Below are 22462 nucleotides of genomic sequence, written 5' to 3'. Positions count from 1 at the left end.
CATTACATTTCTTGGCAGAACAAAATATATTAACCCAAAATATAACCCCCCCCCCCTCTCTTCGGAGGACACATCTTTTTTTTAGTTTTTAGCATTTTTACTACATATATTACAGTGCCTTTGGAAAGTATTCAGATCCGTTGACTTTTTCCACATTTTGTTACGTTACAACCTTACTCTAAAATTGATTAAATCGTCCCCCCCCCTCATCAATCTACACACAATACCCCATAAAGACAAAGCAAAAACAGTTTGAGAATTTTTTTCAAATACATTTTTTAAAATTCAGACCCTTTACTCAGTACTTTGTTGAAGCAATTTTGGCAGTGATTATAGCATTGATTCTTCCTCAAACTTGGCACACCTGTATTAGGGGAGTTTATCCCATTATCTGCAAATCCTCTAAAGCTCTGTCAGGTTGGATGGTGAGTGTTGCTGCACGGCTATTTTCAGGTCTCTCCAGAGATGTTCGATCGGGTTCAAGTCCAGGCTCTGGCTGGGCCACTCAAGGACATTCAGAGACTTGTCCCGAAGCCACTCCTGCATTGTCTTGGCTGTGTGCTTAGGGTCCTTGTCCTGTTGGAAGGTGAACCTTTGCCCCAGTCTGAGGTCCTGAGCGCTCTGGAGCAGGTTTTCATCAAGGATCTCTGTACTTTGCTCCGTTCATCTTTGCCTCGATCCTCACTAGTCTCCCAGTCCTTGCCTCTTAAAAACTTCCCCACAGCATGATGCTGCCACCACCATGCTTCACCGTAGGGATGGTGCCAGGTTTCCTCCAGGCGTGACTCTTTGCATTCAGGTCAAAGAGTTCAATGTTGGTTTCATCAGACCAGAGAATCTTGTTTCTCATGGTCTGAGAGTCTTGAGGTGCCTTTTGGCAACTCCAAGCGGGCTGTCATGTGCCTTTTACTGAGGAATGGCTTCCGTCTGGCCACTCTACCATAAAGGCCTGATTGGTGGAATGCTGCAGAGATGGTTGTCCTTTTGGAAGGTTCTCCACAGAAGAACTCTAGAGCTCTGTCAGAGTGACCATCAGGCTCTTTTTCACCTCCCTTACCAAGGCCCTTTTCCCCCGATTGCTCAGATTGGCCGGGCGGCCAGCTCTAGGAAGAGTCTCGGTAGTTCTATACATCTTCCATTTAAGAATGATGGTGGCCACTGTCTTCTTGGGGACCTTCAATGCTGCAGAAATGTTTTGGTACCCTTCCCCAGATCTGTGCCTTGACACAATTCTGTCTTGGCGCTCTACAAACAAATCCTTCGACCTCATGACTTGGTTTTTGCTCTGACGTGCACTGTCAACTGTGAGACCTTAAATAGACAGGTGTGTGCCTTTCCAAATCATGTCCAATCAATTGAATTTACCGCAGGTGAACTCCAATCAAGTTGTAGAAACATCTCAATGATGATCAATGGAAACAGGATGCATTTAAGCTCAATTTCGAGTCTCATAGCAAAGGGTCTGAAAACGTATATAAACAAGGTATTTCTGTTTTTAATATTTTATACATTAGGGAAAAAAAGCTAAAAAGCTGTTTTCGCTTTATCATTATGAGATATTGTGTGTAGATTGATGATAATATATATTTAAAAATAAATTTCAGAATAAGGCTGTAAGAAAATGTGGAAAAAGGGAAGGGATCTGAATACTTTCCGAATGCACTGTATATTTTCAAAGAAGTCATTATTTGGCCCATACCGGTTAATTAGCCAGATATGTTTTTGGTCCAATAGTATATTTAAAAGGATCCATTTTCCTTGAGGATCGTTTAGTACAGTTTGCACAATCGTATCAAAATTGTTGTTTATTAATATAATCACCCCTTTTGAGTTTCTTTGCCTATGAAAAATATATATTCTTTCTCTTTTAGCCAGGTAAAAATGTATATATTTTTTGTGATCTGTTAAGCCATAAGTTGTAACTGGCTATATTTATTTTCCCACCACAACCACTGTTTGTAAACTTATTTGACCTTTTCTGCTGCTTTTGAGACACGGTGCAATCCCTCCTTGGGGCACTTACTGTTAAGTAAATAAAACACTAAACAATCACAAAACAGCAACTATTTATCACTATGTATTAATGATAGAATTGTGTGTTATTGATGATAAACCTTTATACTGCACTCTTCTTCCCCTCCATTTCTCTATTTTTCAGCTCCAGATGAAAACTCCAAGGGAGTGTGTGTGCATGTTATCTTTTCTTTTTCCTTGTCAGCCACCATCTAACCATGACCTCTCCACCAACTGTGAGTAAGCACAACTGCACATGTTCGTTGTGGGAAATGGATAACACAATCTGTAGGCCTAAATATCTCCAATCCTAAAATAAAATGGAGCATACATAAGTAGTTACAATATATTGACATACTCATGTGTGTGAGAGTGTTTTATATTTTCTTGTTAGCCACCCATCTGAGTTCTGGTACTCCTTCCAGGTCATCTCTCCCTCTCCATTCCTTGGTTGCCTGACCCTGAATTTTAATCACTACATACATGTATTGTGGAGAACAAAAGATGTGGATGGGTAGCCAGGGAATGGCTTTGGTACATAAAAATACTTTTTTTGCAGGACAATAAACATATTAGCCTGCCACTCCTGGGAACCCTTTTCACGTGTGAGTGCTGTTGAGGCCCTGTTTCAGCTCCAGATTACAAAAACCGGCTCACACTACCAGAGAGTTGCAGGTCTGCCGACTTCCTTTTGGTCATTCATTTTAATCAGAGAAATATCTGATAAACCAAACTGTTGCTTTAACTGTGAATGTATTTTATTGCACACAATCCTCAAATAAAATGGGGCATACATAAAATAAACAATGTATTTACATTGGGTCTAATGTGTGTGTGAGGGAAGCCTGTTTTCAACTCTGAAAAATTACACAATAGTCTTATACAATATTTACAGTCACACTTTTATTGGATAGATATTTAGAGTAATTATGTAGATATCGATAATGGATATGTAGGCATAAATCTCTCCAATCCTAAAATAAAATGGAGCATACATAAAAACAAGTAATTACAATTTATTTACATTGGGGATAATGTGTGTGTGACAGAGTGTGTGTGCATGTTGTGTTTAATTTTTCCTTGTCAACCACCCATCTCTGCTTTTGTCAGTCTTGATAGCCTCACCCAGAAGTGCATACACTGGGCCTGTCGGGCAGTGGTGGAGTGCATGGCAGATCTGAAAGAGAGATGCACAAAGTGACAGTAAGTAATCAGCTCAACAACATGTTTGTGTGCACATCCGTTGGTGTGAGTGAGCATATGTGTATGTAATATAATTCTGAATAACCTGTATCCATCTGGGAATCCTCAAAAGTTTCTCCATCCACGGCCAGTGTAGTAGGAACTTGTGCAGCCGGTAAATTAAATACCACAGCAGAGGACTGCTGTGACTGCAGCTGAACTGCTGGGGGTGGCAGATCTAACAGAGGCACAATTTTCTTAACTGACAATAATCTTACAACTAAATAAACTGAATGAGTGTAAGGCCTAGATTCAATCAGATCAAGTGTTACCCGGCGAAAGCCGACACCCGCATATCTGATGTTTTGGCGGTGTCTGAGGTGTAACTGTGTTGGATCTGTCAAATCGGTAAGCAGCAGCTCTTGATCAGTGTCACAAAACCACACCCGTCCTAATCGTGTTACAAGTTCAAAAAGAGAAAGTGTAGGTTATATAGAAATAATGACGCTCAAATTCAAAATCATTTAAACTAAATAATGATGATTTCTACAAGGCCAAATCAAGGTGTAGATTACATCTCAAATTCCAGTGTTATAACTTTGTAACAGGGCTGCATGAGATTTGTTAATGCCACTCCGTACAGCACGCACTTAATGTGTTGTGAATCTATTGTAATGCATTTAAAATTGTATAATTGCCTGAATTTTGCTGGACCCGAAGAAAATTATGGGGATCCATAATAAATACAATACAACAAATGAATTACGTGTGTGTGTATATCTGGCAACCCACACAGGAGACTTCCTTTTCCCAACTGCTCATTGTACTTGCCCTTGCAATCTGATGTGACATTCAGTGATTAGTCATGTTTTCCAAAGCTATCAACAGTGTACAGTAAAAAGGATATCAAATATTCAGATCTGGACTGACAAGTAGGCTAAATCATGTGAAGTTACAAACCTCTAGGGCTTAGTCTACACAAGTTAAATAAAGGTTGCAGGACATGAGCTCTAGGACCATGCCTCAGGACTACCTGGCTTTTCCTGTCTCCAGTCCACCTGGTCATGCTGCTGATCCAGTCTCTGCTGTTTCTGTCTGCAGCTATGGAAGCCTGACCTCCTCAAGGCTCACCGGAGGTACTACCTTGTCCCAGACCCGCTGTTTGATCCTGTCTCTTTCTACCGTACCTACTGTCTCAACCTCTAAATGCTCAGCTATGAAGAGGCAACTGGTGTTTACTCCTGAGGTGCTGAACTATTGCACCCCTATAACCCTCTACTATTTGACACTGCTGGTCATCTATGAACATTTAAACGTCTTTAAGAATAATCTTGCCTAAATGGCTGTACTCTTTTATAATCTCCACCAGCACAGCCAGAAGAGGACTGGCCACCCCTCAAAGGCTGGTTCCTCTCTAGGTTTCTGCCTTTCTAGGGAGTTTTTCCTAGATACTGTGCTTCTATGTCTGCGTTGCTTGCTCTTTGGGGTTTTAGGCTGGGTATCTGTATAAGCTCTTTGTGACAACTGCTGATGTAAAAGGGGCTTTCTAAAATACATTTGATAGATTGCTTGTATATGCTTCTATTCATGTCTAAATATGACAGATTAATAATATATTTCCTCAATAGGAAGTTGTACCTTAAGTAGAGGTTAAGCCAACACTTTCTCCTGGTCTTTCCTGCTGGGGACAAAGGGCTTCAGGTTTGGGAATGAAGGGCCTACATAATTAGAATATTAACAATAATTAGTGTCCACATTTATGCATAAATGAAATTCAATATGGGTTAGCTGTGTATATCATCTGATTAAGAATTGCTGATGATATACTGTAACATTGTCTATTTTCTTTTGAAAATCTGCCACCAAACCACAAGTCTATCTAGGGAGAGTGCACACACCCATTAGCTTATTTTACCCAGTCAAAAATAACATTTTGTTAAGGGACCCAACGAATAACAAAACAGTTGGAAAACTATTGATGCTGTATACTGTACCTGTAACGGTCATCTGTTGAAGAAGGTGTGGACCAAAGCGCAGCGTGTTAAGTGTTACACACGCCTCTGTGGAGGGAATGCAACACCCTCCTGCAACTCAACTCCCCGTGAAGTGAAATAGGTATGAACTGTAGGTGCGAGAAAGGACGACAAAAGGCAGAATTGACCGCTTACTAGGATTTATTTCCTTTACACGGTAATATGGGGAAAAGGGGCTGGGCAGAACCAAAGCAAAGAAAGTCAATGTCAAAGCTCCACCTCTCCTATCTAACCTGCCTACTCACTACTTACCTAACTTAGCACCACCTGGTGCACTAACCAAAATACAGGGGGCGGTCCACCCAGGTCTTACCTAGTGTGCCTAGACAGTGAATATACTACGGGTATATGTATGCCCACGGGCCTCTTGCCTAAGCACTCCCTAGGTGCCTTCCCCTTCCCCCCTGGGAACAAATGAAACAGAATATCAAACTATCTCAAACAAACTAAGAAACAAAGGACATCAAATAAGCTCTAGCTGAGCAACAATCTCACACGGAACATACCAACTGCTCCCAGCAACAACTAACACAGTACATACCAACAACCAATATGCTATAACCCTCAGCCATAAACCTCCACTCTCAGCAATGTTCCATGCCTGCCTATCATCTCTCTTCTGAACAACAGAACACTGGCTTTTATAGCTTCAGAAGGCATTGGTAATTAGAGACAGCTGTATCTTGACGAGGGGGCGGGGTCAGCTCTCCAATCATCAATTGGGGCCGACCAATCAGCTGCGTGGGGAGAATTTCAGGATGCCATCTCCTGAAACACACACACTCAAATACAAACTACAACACAGAAACTGGGGAACGTAACAGTAAGTGTTCATGATTTTTATTGAAACTGAACACTAAGAACAAAATAACAACGAGAATAACCGAAACAGTCCTGTCAGGTACTAAACAGAAAATAACTACCCACAAAAACCATGTGGGAAAAAGCTACCTAAGTATGGTTCTCAATCAGAGACAACGATAGACAGCTGCCTCTGATTGAGAACCTCACCCGGCCAAACACAAGGAAATACAAAACATAGAAAATTAACATAGAATGCCCACCCAAATCACACCCTGACCAAACCAAAATAGAGACATAAAAAGCTCTCTACGGTCAGGGCGTGACAGTACCCTACCCCATCAACCAACTACTAGCTGGTCACAAGGCTACGTTATCATTTAGTAATATTGTACCGTATTCTACTGCACCCCACATCAACCAACTTGCCAACTAATAGTGACAAGGCTATATTGTTGTCATTCAGTAATACTGTAACGGTAACGTTACTGTAGCCTACTGTACATCACATTATTATCCACCTAACGTTAGCTAGCTGGTGATAGCTTAGCTAGCTCCAAAGAAACAACCAATGAATGACAACAGGCTTTTTAACAAAATATATCTAGCTTCTATGATTGCATGTAAAATAACTTTACAGATGATTACAAAGTTAGAAAACAAAGTTGGCTAACCAGTATGGTGCTCTCTCTCGGGAACTAGAGTGAGGCATCCAAGATAAGAGGTTGTTTCACTATATTGGTATCACTCCGCGGCGGAGGGATACATCCGAGTTGAGGATTTACAGATTTACTTCCGTGTACACACGTGTCACAGCTGGGGTCCGCTCCTATATATAGACCCCATGGCCGCACACGTTCTCTTTCATTTTCTCGGCAGACGTCTGTATGGTTTGAGGTACAAGCTTTCTGAAGATCGCTTGATAAGTGTAATATCTTGCGTGGAAGTGTACTCTCTGGCTGTTTGCATCCTGGAACAGCTGGCCACATGGCCAGCCCTTCTTGATTGCGCCACTTGGTTGATCTGTATCTTCTGCCAGTGGATTGTCGTGCTTGTGTACACTACAACTCCGTGTGCATTAATATATTGGTGGCTCTTGCCGATCAACAAACTGTAATTTACCTTACACAACTTGCCGACTGGCTTGTTCTATGTCTGTTGTGAATTGCTTAACATGCTGCTCCCCGGCTGTAGGTGCTGTTTCTTTCCCCTACAGAGTGAGTAACGTGGAAAACGACGTTGAGACAGTAACTTTGGGGTTCCTTAACGGGTGTTACTCCATATGGTGCTGTTTTTACTGCTTGATATTAACCTGCAGTTGGTGTAAAAACAAAAAACAAATCCATTACTTGGTTGCTGTTCTTTTTGTCTTCCTGTTTTTCCCACAGGGGTCAGCCCCTGTGTTTGCAGAGGTACTGGGTAAATTATCCCTCACCGGGTTCCTATTCCTCCAAGGGGGTCACGACAATAAGCTCTCCCAGGGTGTCGGACCCCTGCTCTATGGCATGGTTGGCTTGGTTTAGCTTATGGCTTCCATTTGTGACAGGTGTGATGGTATCATCTGTCACCGCCATAGGGACGTGCCTGGGAGACCCAGGTGCTCGGGGCGCCAGAGGAGAGGCGGGCCCCGGCAGGACCCCTGACACACCCTTCCCTGGCCTCGGCGCTTCTCCAGGTCTCAAAGGGCAAAGTGGGAGGAGGGTGTGGAGTCCCCCTGGGTGTTTACAATGCTCGAGAGGTACCGACTTAAATTCCGGGTGCCGGCCGCTTCCTTCAGGGGCCTTCGTGTCACCACGGTGACCAACCCCCCCCGAAGAAAACCCCGCAGCTGGAGATCTCCTCACTCCTGGACAAGGGTGTCATCTGTAGGATCGAGACATCAGAACGACTAGCTAGGTTCTACTCAACTTATTTTGTGGTTCCAAAAAGAGACAGAGGGTGTCGACCGATTCTGGACCTCCGCAACCTCAATGGGTACTGAGGTTCCACATGCTGTCCCCAGCCTCGTGTTGCAGGCAGTGTCCAGGGACCAGTGGTTTGTGGCACTGGACCTGAGGGCTTCTGTAACGGATGTGAAATGACTAGCTAGTTAGCAGTGGTGCGCGCTAATAGCCTTTCAATCGGTGACGTGACTTGCTCTGAGACCTTGAAGTAGTGGTCCCCCTTGCTCTGCAAGTGCCGCGGCTTTTGTGGAGCGATGGGTAACGATGCTTCGTGGGTGACTGTTGTCTGTGTGCAGAGGGTCCCTGGTTCGCGCCCGGGGCGAGGGGACGGACTAAAGTTAAACTGTTACACTTCCATGTTCCTGTTCACCGAGCTCATTGGCAGTACCTCCAATTCACTTCGAAGAAACGGCTTACTGTCCTGGCATGGATGCTGTCCTGGCACCTCTCACCATTACCTGGACGATTGACTTATTTGTGCCCCGACCATGACCCAGGTCCTGTCAGACAGACATGCTCCTGACCCACATCGGCGGGCTGGGCATTACTGTAAATGACAAGAAAGAGTCATCTGACACCCACCCAGAGGGTGGCCTTCATTGGCATGGAACTGACTCAGTCCTCATGAGAGCACGCCTGCCCACCAGAAGGGTTCAGGTGATCCATCTTGCCTCAACCACTTTCGGCAGAGGCGGGTGGTATCTGCCCTGACCTGTCAATGCCATTTGTGCTTGCTGACGGCGGCCTTGTTGCTTATTCCCCTGGACCTGATCCAGCTCCGGCCTCTTCAATGGTGGTTCAACTCCCACCGGCTGCACCCGGAGCGCCACCGTCATCACCAGCTGCGGGTGACCGCACAGTGCCTCAAGGCATTGTTGAGGTGGCGCTGTCGCTCCTTTCTCTCAGGTGGGGTGGAGATGCTGAGGATGTGCCGCCGGGAGCTGGTCAGCACAGACCCCTCCCAGATCGTCTGGGGGGGGTGTGACCAAGAGCAGGTCAGCCAGCGGCTGTTGGCTACCCCCTTGGAGCGGCAGGCACATCAATACACTAGAGCTAGGGCCTCCCGGGTGGCGCAGTGGTCTAGGGCACTGCATCGCAGTGCTAACTGCGCCACCAGAGTCTCTGGGTTCGCGCCCAGGCTCTGTCGCAGCCGGCCGCGACCGGGAGGTCCGTGGGGCGACGCACAATTGGCATAGCGTCGTCCGGGGTAGGGAGGGTTTGGCCGGTAGGGATATCCTTGTCTCATCGCGCTCCAGCGACTCCTGTGGCGGGCCGGGCGCAGTGCGTGCCAGCCAAGGGGGCCAGGTACACAGTGTTTCCTCCGACACATTGGTGCGGCTGGCTTCCGGGTTGGAGGCGCGCTGTGTTAAGAAGCAGTACGGCTGGTTGGGTTGTGCTTCGGAGGACGCATGGCTTTCGACCTTCGTCTCTCCCGAGCCCGTACGGGAGTTGTAGCGATGAGACAAGGTAGTAATTACTAGCGATTGGATACCACGAAAATTGGGGAGAAAATGGGATAAAAAAATAATAATAAAAAAATACACTAGAGCTGTACTGCTGGCCTTGCGGTCTTTCCTTCCACATCTGAAAGGAAGACATGTCCTGGTGAGAACGGACAACACCACAGTGGTGGCTTACATCAACCATCAGGGTGGACTGCGGTCCCACCGCCTCCATCTTAAGGCACAGGAGCTCCTTCTCTGCTCAGGGCTGTCTAGCGTCTCTATGCACAGCGCACATACCTGACATCCTGAATGTGGCAGCGGATATTCTCTTGAGGGAGGGTCCGCCACCTTGGGACTGGAGCCTACATCCCCAGGTGGTGCAGCACATGTCTGTGGAACTTTGTCAGTTTATGTCTGTTGAATCTTGTTATGTTCATACAAATATTTACACATGTTAAGTTTTGCTGAAAATAAATGCAGTTGATAGTGAGAGGACATTTATTTTTTTGCTGAGTTTAGCTCACATAACCGTGGTTACATATGTAACCTTCGTTAGCTTGCACCATTAGCATTAGCTAGCTAGCAGCACCAGCATGTTAGCTATGAAAGTATCTATCCAGCAACAATGTCAAGTTCAAAAATGAAAAACTATGTTGAGCCATAATGACTTCGTAAGAAGTCAAATCGGACTGAAATAAATAAGACTGAACGTACATTTCTGTGACTAACTAGCTAACTTTAGCTCAGTGACCGGTGACGCACCTATTCCTGTTTACAGAATGTGCATCCCTCCCCCTCCCTCCCTCCCCCTCCCATGTCCTACATGGAGAAGTGCCACTGAGTCAACGTGTGGCCAGAATTTTATATTACATCCGGGTTGGTTTACAAACCCCATTGACATTGCATGGGAAACTGATTAGGGTTGTTTAGCTAAAGACCGCCCACTTCAGCTAGTTCCATTCTAACACGATTGTGTTTTTGTTTCAGTTTCACAACTACTGGCAACACTAGCAAATTACATCAGAGCGGCGGCTAGCTAATAATAAAAAACATGCATCGTTAACACAAAAACAAAACATGGCTTACGTTTGGGAACACACACATGGATCTTCGGAGGTCGGATGGTATCACCGTATCCCATCCGTCCATGATTAATATTTACTTGACATGATAAAATGGCCTGAAGTTACGTGTGGGGACATTTTTTATTACTTTGTGCTCTCCTTGGGAGTGGATGGTTCCACTATGAAAAATTACAAGAGTACAGAGGCATATCAGTAGGCTGGACACAACATTTTTAGCAACGCTTTTTTTCTGATAACTAGTTCATTGCATCCAGCCCACCGTGGAGCCCAGTTTCATAATATTATCATCTATCCCAACTGCTTGCCGTAGTTTTGAATTAATTGTGAAAAAAACACTTATTTTAGGGAATTTTTCACCCTGCCAGCTCCTGTTAGTTCTATTGAGCACCCTGGCACCAACTCGCCTTCCGAACGTTCTATTCCCAACCTATTGTTCTACGTCACAATGCCTGCTTCGCAAAAGCAAGCTAGCTAAATAGGACATTAGCTAGCAAGTGCAAGCTAGCTAGCAAAATTGCCATAAATGTTTAATGCTTTTTGACCTGTCCCCAAATTAATATAATTGGTTCAGTTTGTTTTGATATTTTAACCTGCATATCGTGATCGCATTTGGTGTGGGGGGACAAAATGCATTTATGCACGATGGCACACACGCGCAACCGGTTTGTGTTCCGTGTATGAGTTTAACGTGGGCATGTCTCATTGCCAACAATTGCTAATTAATTTGTCCTGGGATATAAACATTGAGTTATTTTACCTGAAATGCACAAGGTCCTCTACTCCGCCAATTAATCCACACATAAAACGGTCAACCGAATCGTTTCTAGTCATCTCTCCCCCTTCCAGGCTTTTTCTTCTCTTGACTTTATATTGCAATTGGCAACTTTCATAAATTAGGTGCATTACTGCCACTGACCTCGTTCGTCTTTCAGTCACCCACGTGAGTATAATCGTTCGTCTTTCAGTCACCCACGTGAGTATAACCGATGAGGAGATGGCACGTGGGTACCTGCTTCTATAAACCAATGAGGAGATGGGAGAGGCAGGACTTGCAGCGCGATCTGCGTCAGAAATAGAACTGACTTCTATTTTAGCCCTTGGCAACGCAGACGCTCGTTGGCACGCACGAGCAGTGTGGGCGCAATAATTGAAGAACAAGTATGTCTACATTTATTTTGCAACGCTCGCGAGCGGTGTAGTGAGCCTGTTAGGCTTACCTCAAGTAATTAACTAGGTTCCAGCTATTTGGTGAGTGTACTCACTGGTCACCTGGGTACACAATTGTGATCCACAGTGTTAACGATGGCTGGTGCATAGCCATTAAACATTTTCTGGTCATGGTTAACCATATTTTCTTTCGGAAAAAGGTGTAAACCTAAACAAAACGCCTGTCCCTGTCCTCTTTTTCAAGATGTGGCTGTTTTTTTTGTTTTTTTTTAAACAGCCAGGAGATATTTTTAAATGAAGAAATAACCTATTTTTTGGACGATTTGTTGTTTCTAAATGGCTGCTGGGTAATTTGATATGCGCCAATCGGTTTGTTAGTAGGCATTGGATGGAGCGAATGCTGCGCAGGTTCACAGAGTTGCAAACCAAATGGATAGGTCTAGCTCATTGATTTGTAGATCTGACGCAGTTGTTGTCTCCGATTATGAGCCTAGCATGTGTCACGGATGAGTTATGTAGTACCCACAGAAGGCCACAGGGAGGCGCAAGAGCTATAAACCCATACTGGTTTTTGCCTTAAACCCTAACCCTAGGAATAACCTATTTTAGCCTTAAACCTAACCCTAGGTATAACCTCTTTTAGCCTTAACCCTAATTCTTGGGTAGGGTAGCCTAGAACACTTTAACCTATTTTTGTAATAATATTATGTTAGTAAATACCATTATAGTACTAAATAGCATTTTGCTTTTTTTTTAATCAAACCCTATGCAAGCATTTAGCAATTTTTAAAAAGTGATTTTATAATATACACTGCTCAAAAAAATAAAGGAAACACTAAAATAACACATCCTAGATCTGAATGAATAAACTATTCTTATTAAATACTTTTTTCTTTACATAGTTGAATGTGCTGACAACAAAATCACACAAAAATGATCAATGGAAATCAAATTTATCAACCCATGGAGGTCTGGATTTGGAGTCACACTCAAAATTAAAGTGGAAAACCACACTACAGGCTGATCCAACTTTGATGTAATGTACTTAAAACAAGTCAAAATGAGGCTCAGTAGTGTGTGTGGCCTCCACATGCCTGTATGACCTCCCTACAACGCCTGGGTATGCTCCTGATGAGGTGGCGGATGGTCTCCTGAGGGATCTCCTCCCAGACTTGGACTAAAGCATCCGCCAACTCATGGACAGTCTGTGGTGCAACGTGGCGTTGGTGGATGGAGCGAGACATGATGTCCCAGATGTGCTCAATTGGATTCAGGTCTGGGGAACGGGCGGGCCAGTCCATAGCATCAATGCCTTCCTCTTGCAGGAACTGCTGACACACTCCAGCCACATGAGGTCTAGCATTGTCTTGCATTAGGAGGAACCCAGGGCCAACCGCACCAGCATATGGTCTCACAAGGGGTCTGAGGATCTCATCTCGGTACCTAGTGGCAGTCAGGCTACCTCTGGCGAGCCCATGGAGGGCTGTGCGGCCCCCCAAAGAAATGCCACCCCACACCATGACTGACCCACCGCCAAACCGGTCATGCTGGAGGATGTTGCAGGCAGCAGAACGTTCTCCACGGCGTCTCCAGACTGTCACGTCTGTCACATGTGCTCAGTGTGAACCTGCTTTCATCTGTGAAGAGCACAGGGCGCTAGTGGCGAATTTGCCAATCTTGGTGTTCTCTGGCAAATGCCAAACGTCCTGCACGGTGTTGGGCTGTAAGCACAACCCCCACCTGTGGACGTCGGGCCCTCATGGAGTCTGTTTCTGACCGTTTGAGCAGACACATGCACATTTGTGGCCTGCTGGAGGTAATTTTGCAGGGCTCTGGCAGTGCTCCTCCTGCTCAAAGGCGGAGGTAGCGGTCCTGCTGCTGGGTTGTTGCCCTCCTACGGCCTCCTCCACGTCTCCTGATGTACTGGCCTGTCTCCTGGTAGCGCCTCCATGCTCTGGACACTACGCTGACAGACACAGCAAACCTTCTTGCCACAGCTCGCATTGATGTGCCATCCTGGATGAGTTGCACTACCTGAGCCACTTGTGTGGGTTGTAGACTCCGTCTCATGCTACCACTAGAGTGAAAGCACCGCCAGCATTCAAAAGTGACCAAAACATCAGCCAGGAAGCATAGGAACTGAGAAGTGGTCTGTGGTCACCACCTGCAGAACCACTCCTTTATTGGGGGTGTCTTGCTAATTGCCTATAATTTCCACCTGTTGTCTATTCCATTTGCACAACAGCATGTGAAATTTATTGTCAATCAGTGTTGCTTCCTAAGTGGACAGTTTGATTTCACAGAAGTGTGATTGACTTGGAGTTACATTGTGTTGTTTAAGTGTTCCCTTCATTTTTTTGAGCAGTGTATATTATTGCAAGGCAGAACACTTGATAAACAAGCCACATTTTATTTTTCAAATGTGGTTTGAACTGGATGTGACCTAATAACCTATATGTGAAAGTCCAGCAATTGGCTGGGATAGGTGGGGAAGGTTTGAGACTGATCTCAGGAATTAATAAGAAAAATAAACTTTCTCAGCTGCTTCACCAATGTCTATGTGAATTAATAACTTAAATGCTAAATATTTCCAATAGATGGCAGCATAAGCCCACGAAGCATCCGTTATAGGCTATAGCAGCAATATGATTGACGTAAAATAGCATGCAACCAAAGACTATGTCCCATGATTTTCTAAAATGGTCACTCATTACTTTACAGGTAGCTATTTGTCCCGTATGAGGCCTGTGTTGCTTTTGGGAGAGCAAAAAAATAGTGACTATAGCAGGTATTGAAACCCGGCCAAATAATCACTAGACAGGTGTGCTAACCTCAACCCTACTAGACATACCTATAATTTAAAAAAACGGCCTCGAATAGAAAAGAGTGCTCCTCCGTGTGGCCGCCTCTCTGAATACAATGTGTGACCAGAAGGAAATTGGCAGACCTGCAACCCTCGGACTGTGTGTAGGTTTTGTCATTTGGAGCTGAAAAATGGAGAGCTGGGGAGGGAGGGAGGGAGGGGCGGAAGAGTGCAGTTTAAAGGTTTATCATTAATAACTGACACAATTCTGTAATGATTAGTTATTAGAATAATAATACATAAGAGTGACCAATAGTTACTGTATTGTCTAGTGTTTTATTTTCTCAAGTAGTGCCCCATGGAGGGATCGAACCATGTCTCAAAAGCAGCAGAAAAGGTCAAATAAGGTCACCAAAATGTCCGTTACAGCTTTACACGACTGGCCGTACACAGTAGGCAGCGGATTGTTTGCGGACCTCCAAAATACCATAGAAGAAGAAGAAACGGATGTAAGCTAAGCGGTTTGAGCTTCCTTGGCAACGTGAGGCTTTTTATAGCTACATTTTGTTAGCATGTCTTGAACAGTGTTGGATTTTCGTGCATAGATAAATTCACATGAGTAATTCGTCTCGTTTCCTAGTTTATGTTAGATATTGTTTTTCGGTGCTAGCAAACGTGATGCAGAAGTAGCTTTGCAACCTATTCAAGCCAAATCAGGTTGCTAGCTAACGTTAGCTATGTTTCTATCTAGCTAACGTTAGCCGGTAGAGTTCGCACCTGTTAGACAAAAATGTCCACATACCATTTGTATCGCGCAGTGCAGCTAGTTATTCTACTTTCTGTACGTGTGACCCATGCGGCCACAGGTGGAGGAGTCAACACAGAGTCTTCAATAACAACGAACAGTCCAAAAACCTATGAGCCTTTCAGTACCACTGACCCGATGTATACCGTTTCAACTGTTGCATTGGATACTTTTGCAACTGCTTCTGCTGAAACTGTCACTCAAGATGGTGTTTCCACGGTAACCACGGACCAGGCTCCATCATCTGAAGCCACCACCGAGCCAGTCATTGAAACAGTCCCACCTCCTGTTGAAACTACTGCCAAAACAAGTCTAACTCCAAAAGGTAGGTTGGTAGCTACACGTCACAAGGAACTTATGTCTATTGTCATTGACAAAATACATTAGTGCACTGCCATAGTTTTGAGATTAACCTTTGCTGTCTTGTAGTGTGTTTATGTGATTTGACCCCAGACTTCTGTGATATTGGCTGCTGCTGTGACATTGTGGACTGTGACATCCCTGACTTGAGCTCTGTCTTCAATGGATGTTTAGATGAAGTCATGTAAGTTTATACGCCTGTGCATTTGCCTTGGGGTCATGGCTGTCCAGGTTCGATCCTCGCAAGGGACGCTGCGTTCACCGCCACTGTTTGCTACATTGGTGTCAAGGTGGGATGTACAGTGCATTTGGAAAGTATTCAGACCCCTTCACCTTTTCCACTTTTTGTTACGTTACAGCCTTATTCTAAAATTGATTAAATCGTTTTTTCCCCCAAAACCAATCTACACACAATACCCATAATGACAAAGAAAAAACAGGTTTTTAGAAATGTTAATAAAACATTTAAAAAAAGTAAATATCTAATTTCCATAACTATTCTGACCCTTTACTCAGTACTTTGTTGAAGCACCTTTGGCGGCGATTACAGCCTTGACTCTTCTTGGATATGACTACAAGCTTGACACACCTGTATTTGGGGAGTTTCTCCCATTCTTCACTGCAGATCCTCTCAAGCTCAGTTAGGTTGGATGTGGAGCATCACTGCACAACTATTTTCAGGCCTCTCCAGAGATGTTAGATCAGGTTCAAGTCCGGGCTCTGGCTGGGTCACTCAAGGACATCCAGAGACTTGTTCCAAAGCCACTCCTGCGTTGTCTTGGCTGTGCTCTTAGGGTTGATGTACTGTTGGAAGGTGAACCTTTGCCCATTCTGAGGTCCTGAGTGCTCTGGAGCAGGTTTTCATCAAGGATCTCTCTACTTTGCTCCGTTCATCTTTGCTTCGATCCTGACTAGTCTCCCAGTCTCTGCCGCTGAAAAACATCCCCACAGCATTGGTCAGACCCTAAAGGAAACCATGAATGACTCTCCATCCATCGGCCACATCTTTGCTCTTCACCACCCACAGCTCTATAAACCTTTTCTTCAAGTACACCATGTTCACGGTTGTTCAAAACAAAGGCTAACAACTGTAACCCATCATAAGGATGTAGATTGTGGAGTTCCTTATATCACTTTAAATGGTCCCACGTCTTCATACCCACGTCTCGTGGATGCTTCAAAGTCTTTGACCATTCATCCAACTGTTTTGGAGATGCTGATTTGTGTGATTACTGTCACTGGAGGTTTGTCTTTACTCCCTAAGACCTTGTTCGTCACCGCTGTCAGAATCTATTGACTCAAAGCCAGGAAGTGCTGACCAGATGCTTAAAACCTGATCTGCCCTGCGCAACTCAGAATGAGGGTAGATTGAGGGAATAGAGAATCCACAGGTAGGGGCCAAGTCTGCCTTTTCCACCCTTGCCTCCTGTAATTGTTGAATTTCGGCTTTTAATGTCTGTGTTTACCAAGAGCCCTCAAATTCTCTCTCTCTGCAAAGTCCTATCCTGAGTATCACAAAGGAATTTATCATGTTTTCTTACTTTGGCTAATACAGATAAAAGATCATTCTGTCTTTGTCAATAAGTTAGACATTCTATTTCTCCCCAAGCTTTTTGTATATCAGACAGATTCCATCTTTGTCAACTATGACATATTTATTTTATCTCTTGCCAACACTCTAATTTGAAATGGTTCTTCATATCACTAGCCAGTGAATTTGATACTTTCCATGTTCACATCCAGAACAGCTGTCCTGCCCTTTTCCAGAGTGGGTCTCTCATTTTTAAAAATGGCATTACATTAACTTCAAAAGTATTTATAGTTTTACAACCCCTGGAGGACTCTAACCTCCTATCTTATAGAACACATTGTTTCTACAGGGCCTGGTTACCCCTAAAATGTGTGTTCACTTCAAAAGCTTGTACAAGGCTTACATTACATTTACATTTAAGTCATTTAGCAGACGCTCTTATCCAGAGCGACTTACAAGTACATACATTCATACTTTTTTTTTGTTTTTTTTGTGTTTGTTTTTGTACTGGCCCCCCGTGGGAATCGAACCCACAACCCTGGCGTTGCAAGCGCCATGCTCTACCAACTGAGCCACACATTACCCTAAATTGCTACTCAACTAGAAACTCACTTCTATGGAACAAGGTTTCACACCCTTAATCAATTGTGGCTTATTTTAACTGATAGGGCTTTAACAGAGGATTCGAACCCCTATACATCACATATATGTATCACTCAATGCATGCACTTATTTTAACCTGATCTGGTTCTTTTAGATATAGGTCTAGACTCACCCAGCAATATGATAGCAGTCAGGAGATTAAGAGCTGACTCCCCCGAAGTGGGTTGCGCGCAGCCCTCTTATCTTTCCCCTGGATCAACACACAGTTGATTTGTTTTTTTCTTGTTGGTCACGGCACCATGTGTTAGCTGTTGATGTTATTCTTCAATAACACAGAGCCCAAAGCAAATCAGGTGGAGCAAAATATATTTATTCAAAGAGAACAAATCAGTTATGCTGGGAAGTAGATGTTTATTCTTCCCTGTCCTCAATGGTTTCTCCACTGAAAAAAGAGACAGGATGGAGTTATACCCAAGCCTAGCCCGTGGTTGACCAATTAGAATTCATTGCAGTAAAATTGGGCCAAATACCAATTCTGTTTCAGGCTCAATGTATAGACAATTCGAACTGAAATTCCTTCTGTGTCCCTGACCCATTAATCTTCAGTTCCAATTACAAAGAAACAACGATTTCTATTCATCATTAATTCCCTATTACAGAAGAGCAACTATTTCCATTGATGGTTAATTCCCTCTTGACCTTTAGTCCTCTGTGCTGTGTATTTATCTTTAAATATTCTTACAATAGCTAAGGGTCTGAATACTTAAGGTATTTCTGTTTTTTTAGTTTTTTAATACATTTACAAAAAAATCTAAACCTGTTTTCACTTTGTCATTATGGGGTATTATGTGTAGAGAAATGTTTTAATTTAATCAATTTTAGAATAAGACTAACAAAATGTTGAAAAAGTAAAAGAGTCAGAGTACTTTCCGAATGCACTGTAAAGTGATTTATTTAGTTATGTATTGCTAAAGCACATCAAGGAACATTGATTTGACCAATTGAATTGTTTGTTTTACAGATATGGTGAATGCATTGAGAGCTGGTTGATATTCAGAGTCAATGTGGATCCTTCATGCGTCACTGTCACAAACAAATTTGTCTGCATTCGACCAAAAGAGGGTAAACACACACACACACACACACACACATACACACACACACATTTTCCTGATGGTGATCCATCCATTCCTTCTCTACAGATAATACTACAGTTTCCCAGATCCTTCCAGCTCTTGCTAATACACCATTGGACTCCTCCTACCACTTCTCTTGGAAGGGATCCGCAACTTATAGTACCCACACCAAAGATTTCTACAGGGTATGTTGAGATGTGGTGTCTGTATAATAATCTTAACCAGCGATTTAATCATTCAGACAGGCCCAGTAATTTTTCTTTCTGATCGGTCTTGTTACTTTGTCGCAGGTTGATGACACAATCATGTCCCATTACAACAGCTCCTCCATTCGTGGGGTCCTTCGACAGCCTTCACCAGGGGCCGCCACGTCTTCCTGTGTCGAGCGTAACCCTGCCAGTAAGATGGCACCTGTTCAGTAGCCAAATGTTGTTGAACCTTGCAGATAGACATGACATGAATAGAGTTGACATGATTCCTTCAACAGTCAGATATACATTTTTGTTTTATATAGCATATTTCTATCTGACTGTTAGCCAACGTTGTCCTTCTGAACCGAGTCCCAATACTCTGAATAAAGTAGAAATCTTACGCACTGCTGCAGTTGGCTGAACTGCTGGGTGGTGCTAATAGTCTTGGGAGACCGGGGTCATGTTCATTTGGCACCAAATGGAAGAAAACTGACAAACAGGGATAGTCTACCAGGACTTGTCCAATAAGAGTTGCTCATGTTTGTTTTGACCAGTACTCAAGTAATACTTTTTGTACTACAACTTTTTTGGTTTGTTCTATATTTTTATTTCTGGTCTCCTCTTGTAGGGTTCCTGCGATCTATTTCTCTCTCTTGCACCCGCACCCTGACCCCCTTATCCTGTGCCACAGACCCCAGTCTCAATGCACAGTCCTACTTCCATGACATCAGCCTGCTCAAGGTTAGTGTGTGTGCTCAAGTTTTGGATGCATGCGTACAGTATCTCTATAATATAAATATCTTTGGCCTATTGCAACCACTGTTGGCTTCCGTATTAACACAAGATAATCTCTCATTAAATGATCAATACACAATACAATCACCCACAGAACTGATTTCAATTGCAACCATTATTGACCACTTGATTACCACTCCCTAAAGCTGATCTTACCTTTGGAGACATTTTCACCCTCTGGTGGGTATTATTGAACCTGCTTATTGAGCAGACCAAGGGTAGATGGAACTATTTGTCAATCATTCCGTACAAGGGTCGTTCCACCTCAAAGCACGAGAAAGACTATTTCGACACCAATCATCTCAGATTGTTCTGAAATAGTTTCTGTGGTTAGTAACATACGATTAGCATTCCTGAAACATTATTTTGTTACAATATAATTTGATCTCTAAGAAATGAAGCTAATTAATTCCGTGGTAAATAATGCAAGCGACTTCAATTACACATTTCTTTGAAAGGGGGGAATTCACGGGGAATAAATTACATAATATGGAGAAGCAATACTCCAAGATGCAGCTTCATACTACAGTGGTTCCTCCTTTAAAAGTTGTGAGCTTATGGGGTGAGACTTAGAGGTAATTTCTGGTTCAGTATGGTACCCTGCATCACCACTTCATTGCTCCAGACCAGCGCAAGGAGGAGTTAGAGCACTGATTATGCTTTTGGGTCCTACTGTGTCTGACAATGAATGGGTGACATAAACCTAAATAGAAACTGATAATTGTGCACGACTTCAGTATTACTTACTAAAACTGAGGTTTCTATTCTTGTTAGGATTATTTTGCTCTTACTGCAGTACTGTAGGCCTCTCCCAACCGGTCACATTGTACAGCGCCTGAGTGGCGCAACGGTCTAAGACACCGCAAAGCGCAAGCTGTGTTGCTACAGATGCTAGTTCAATACCCGTGCCGGCCTCGACTGGGAGACCCATGAGATAACTGTAGGTATTTCTTCCTCTAAAAACAGAAATAATTCTAAATAACAAACTGGCTTTATTTACAAATTAGTAACGATGACTCACCCCATATTCAAGAATGGCCTTTTTCTCGCTCATTTTACGTTATTTGAAAACAAAAATCATCTCCAATGTCATTTTTTTAAACAAAGCGATTATTATTCATTGAGATTTATATAAAAGCCTGTTGGATATTCTCATATGTTATTAGCAGAACAATATATATTGGTCATGGCTCCGGAGTGGTGCACAATGCAGTTCTCCAGCTGTATCCACTGAAAGCGAGCAAGGTTCAAGGCACAAGGGCAGGGGGCATGGGATGAGCCGCAGAACCGTGCACAGAAGACCGACCTAGCCCATGGAGGAGGTGGACTTTTGTGTGGCTTTTGAACATTTTTATGTCTTAAATCATTAGTAGGAAGAAGTTTGGCCCAAATCTGGATTTTGGATACTACATTTCTTTGGTAACACTTGACACCCAGCGTCATGACACGATCATAACCATGTCATAACATGGTCATGACCCATATATTTACACCTGTTGTGACCATATACATCCTGTGGCGTACTGCATTCGCATCGAATAGCCCCCACGATATGCAACTTTTCAGGAAAGTTAGGAACCAACATACACAGGCAGTTAGGAAAGCAAAGGCTAGCTTTTTCAAACAGAAATGTTCATCCTGTAGCACAAACTCCAAAAAGTTCTGGGACACTGTAAAGTCCATGGAGAATAAGAGCACCTCCTGTCAGCTGCCCACTGCACTGAGGCTAGGAAACACTGTCACCACCGATGAATCCAAGATAATTTAAAATTTCAATAAGCATTTTTCTACGGCTGGCCATGCTTTCCACCTGGCTACCCTTACCCCGATCAACAGCCCTGCACCCCTCACAGCAACTTGCCCAAGCCTCCCCCTTTTCTCCTTCACCCAAATCCAGATAGCTGATGTTCTGAAAGAGTTGCAAAATCTGGATCCTCACAAATCAGCTGGGCTAGACAATCTGGACCCTCTCTTTCTAAAATTATTCACCGCAATTGTTGCAACTTCTATTACTAGCCTGTTCAACCTCTTTCGTATCGCCTGAGATCCCCAAAGATTGGAAAGCTGCCGCGGTCATCCCCCTCTTCAAAGGGGGAGACACTCTAGACCAGGGGTGTCAAACTCATTTCGCATCGTGGGCCACATACGGCCTAGGGAGATGTCAAGTGGGCCGGACCATTAAAATTATACCATACTCTGCTATAAATAACCAAAATATCATGTCTTTCCTTTGTTTTGGTGTAAAGAAGCACAAGAACATTAGGAAAATATTGAAATTTAATGAACTATCCTTTTACAAAACATTTCATGAAACACCTCATATTTCCTTAGACAAATGTGCAATTTACTTTTATCATTCACAAATATGCATTGCAACTGATCCCACTGATTGTACAAAGGCACAAAACTTTAATTGGTACTGAAAAATATAGTAATGCACTTTAAGATTAAATGAGACTTTTAAAGAAAGGAATTTTTAAACCACTTACACATACGCATATAAAATCTAAATGTAATGCCTGCGTACACCTTACAAACTAAGGAGAGTGATTTTAAATGTGTAATGAAG

General features: G+C 43.5%; 1 protein-coding gene and 1 long non-coding RNA gene across 2 annotated transcripts in view; one reads left to right on the top strand and one right to left on the bottom strand.

Annotated features, from left to right (window-relative positions):
* Positions 1–2779: 2779 nt before the first annotated feature.
* Positions 2780–10211, bottom strand: LOC129854422 (uncharacterized). Its single transcript, XR_008759301.1, has 3 exons — positions 5190–10211; positions 4834–4913; positions 2780–3190 (listed from the first exon to the last, which is right to left on the bottom strand). It is a non-coding gene; the product is annotated as an uncharacterized LOC129854422 (long non-coding RNA).
* Positions 10212–14777: 4566 nt separating this feature from the next.
* LOC129854417 (tectonic-3-like) overlaps positions 14778–22462 on the top strand; it is a 31322-nt gene continuing 23637 nt past the window's right edge. Inside the window, exons 1-6 of the mRNA XM_055921454.1 lie at positions 14778–15602; positions 15707–15821; positions 18793–18893; positions 18974–19092; positions 19198–19306; positions 19727–19839. Of these exons, the coding sequence (XP_055777429.1) occupies positions 15263–15602; positions 15707–15821; positions 18793–18893; positions 18974–19092; positions 19198–19306; positions 19727–19839 (897 nt within the window). The 5' untranslated portion in view covers positions 14778–15262. The remainder of the gene's footprint in view (positions 15603–15706; positions 15822–18792; positions 18894–18973; positions 19093–19197; positions 19307–19726; positions 19840–22462) is intronic.

Source organism: Salvelinus fontinalis, chromosome 1 (assembly GCF_029448725.1).
Source record: "Salvelinus fontinalis isolate EN_2023a chromosome 1, ASM2944872v1, whole genome shotgun sequence".
Lineage (NCBI taxonomy): Eukaryota > Metazoa > Chordata > Actinopteri > Salmoniformes > Salmonidae > Salvelinus > Salvelinus fontinalis.
The sequence above is the reverse complement of the archived record's forward strand: the minus strand, read 5'-3'. Positions and strand labels throughout refer to the sequence as shown.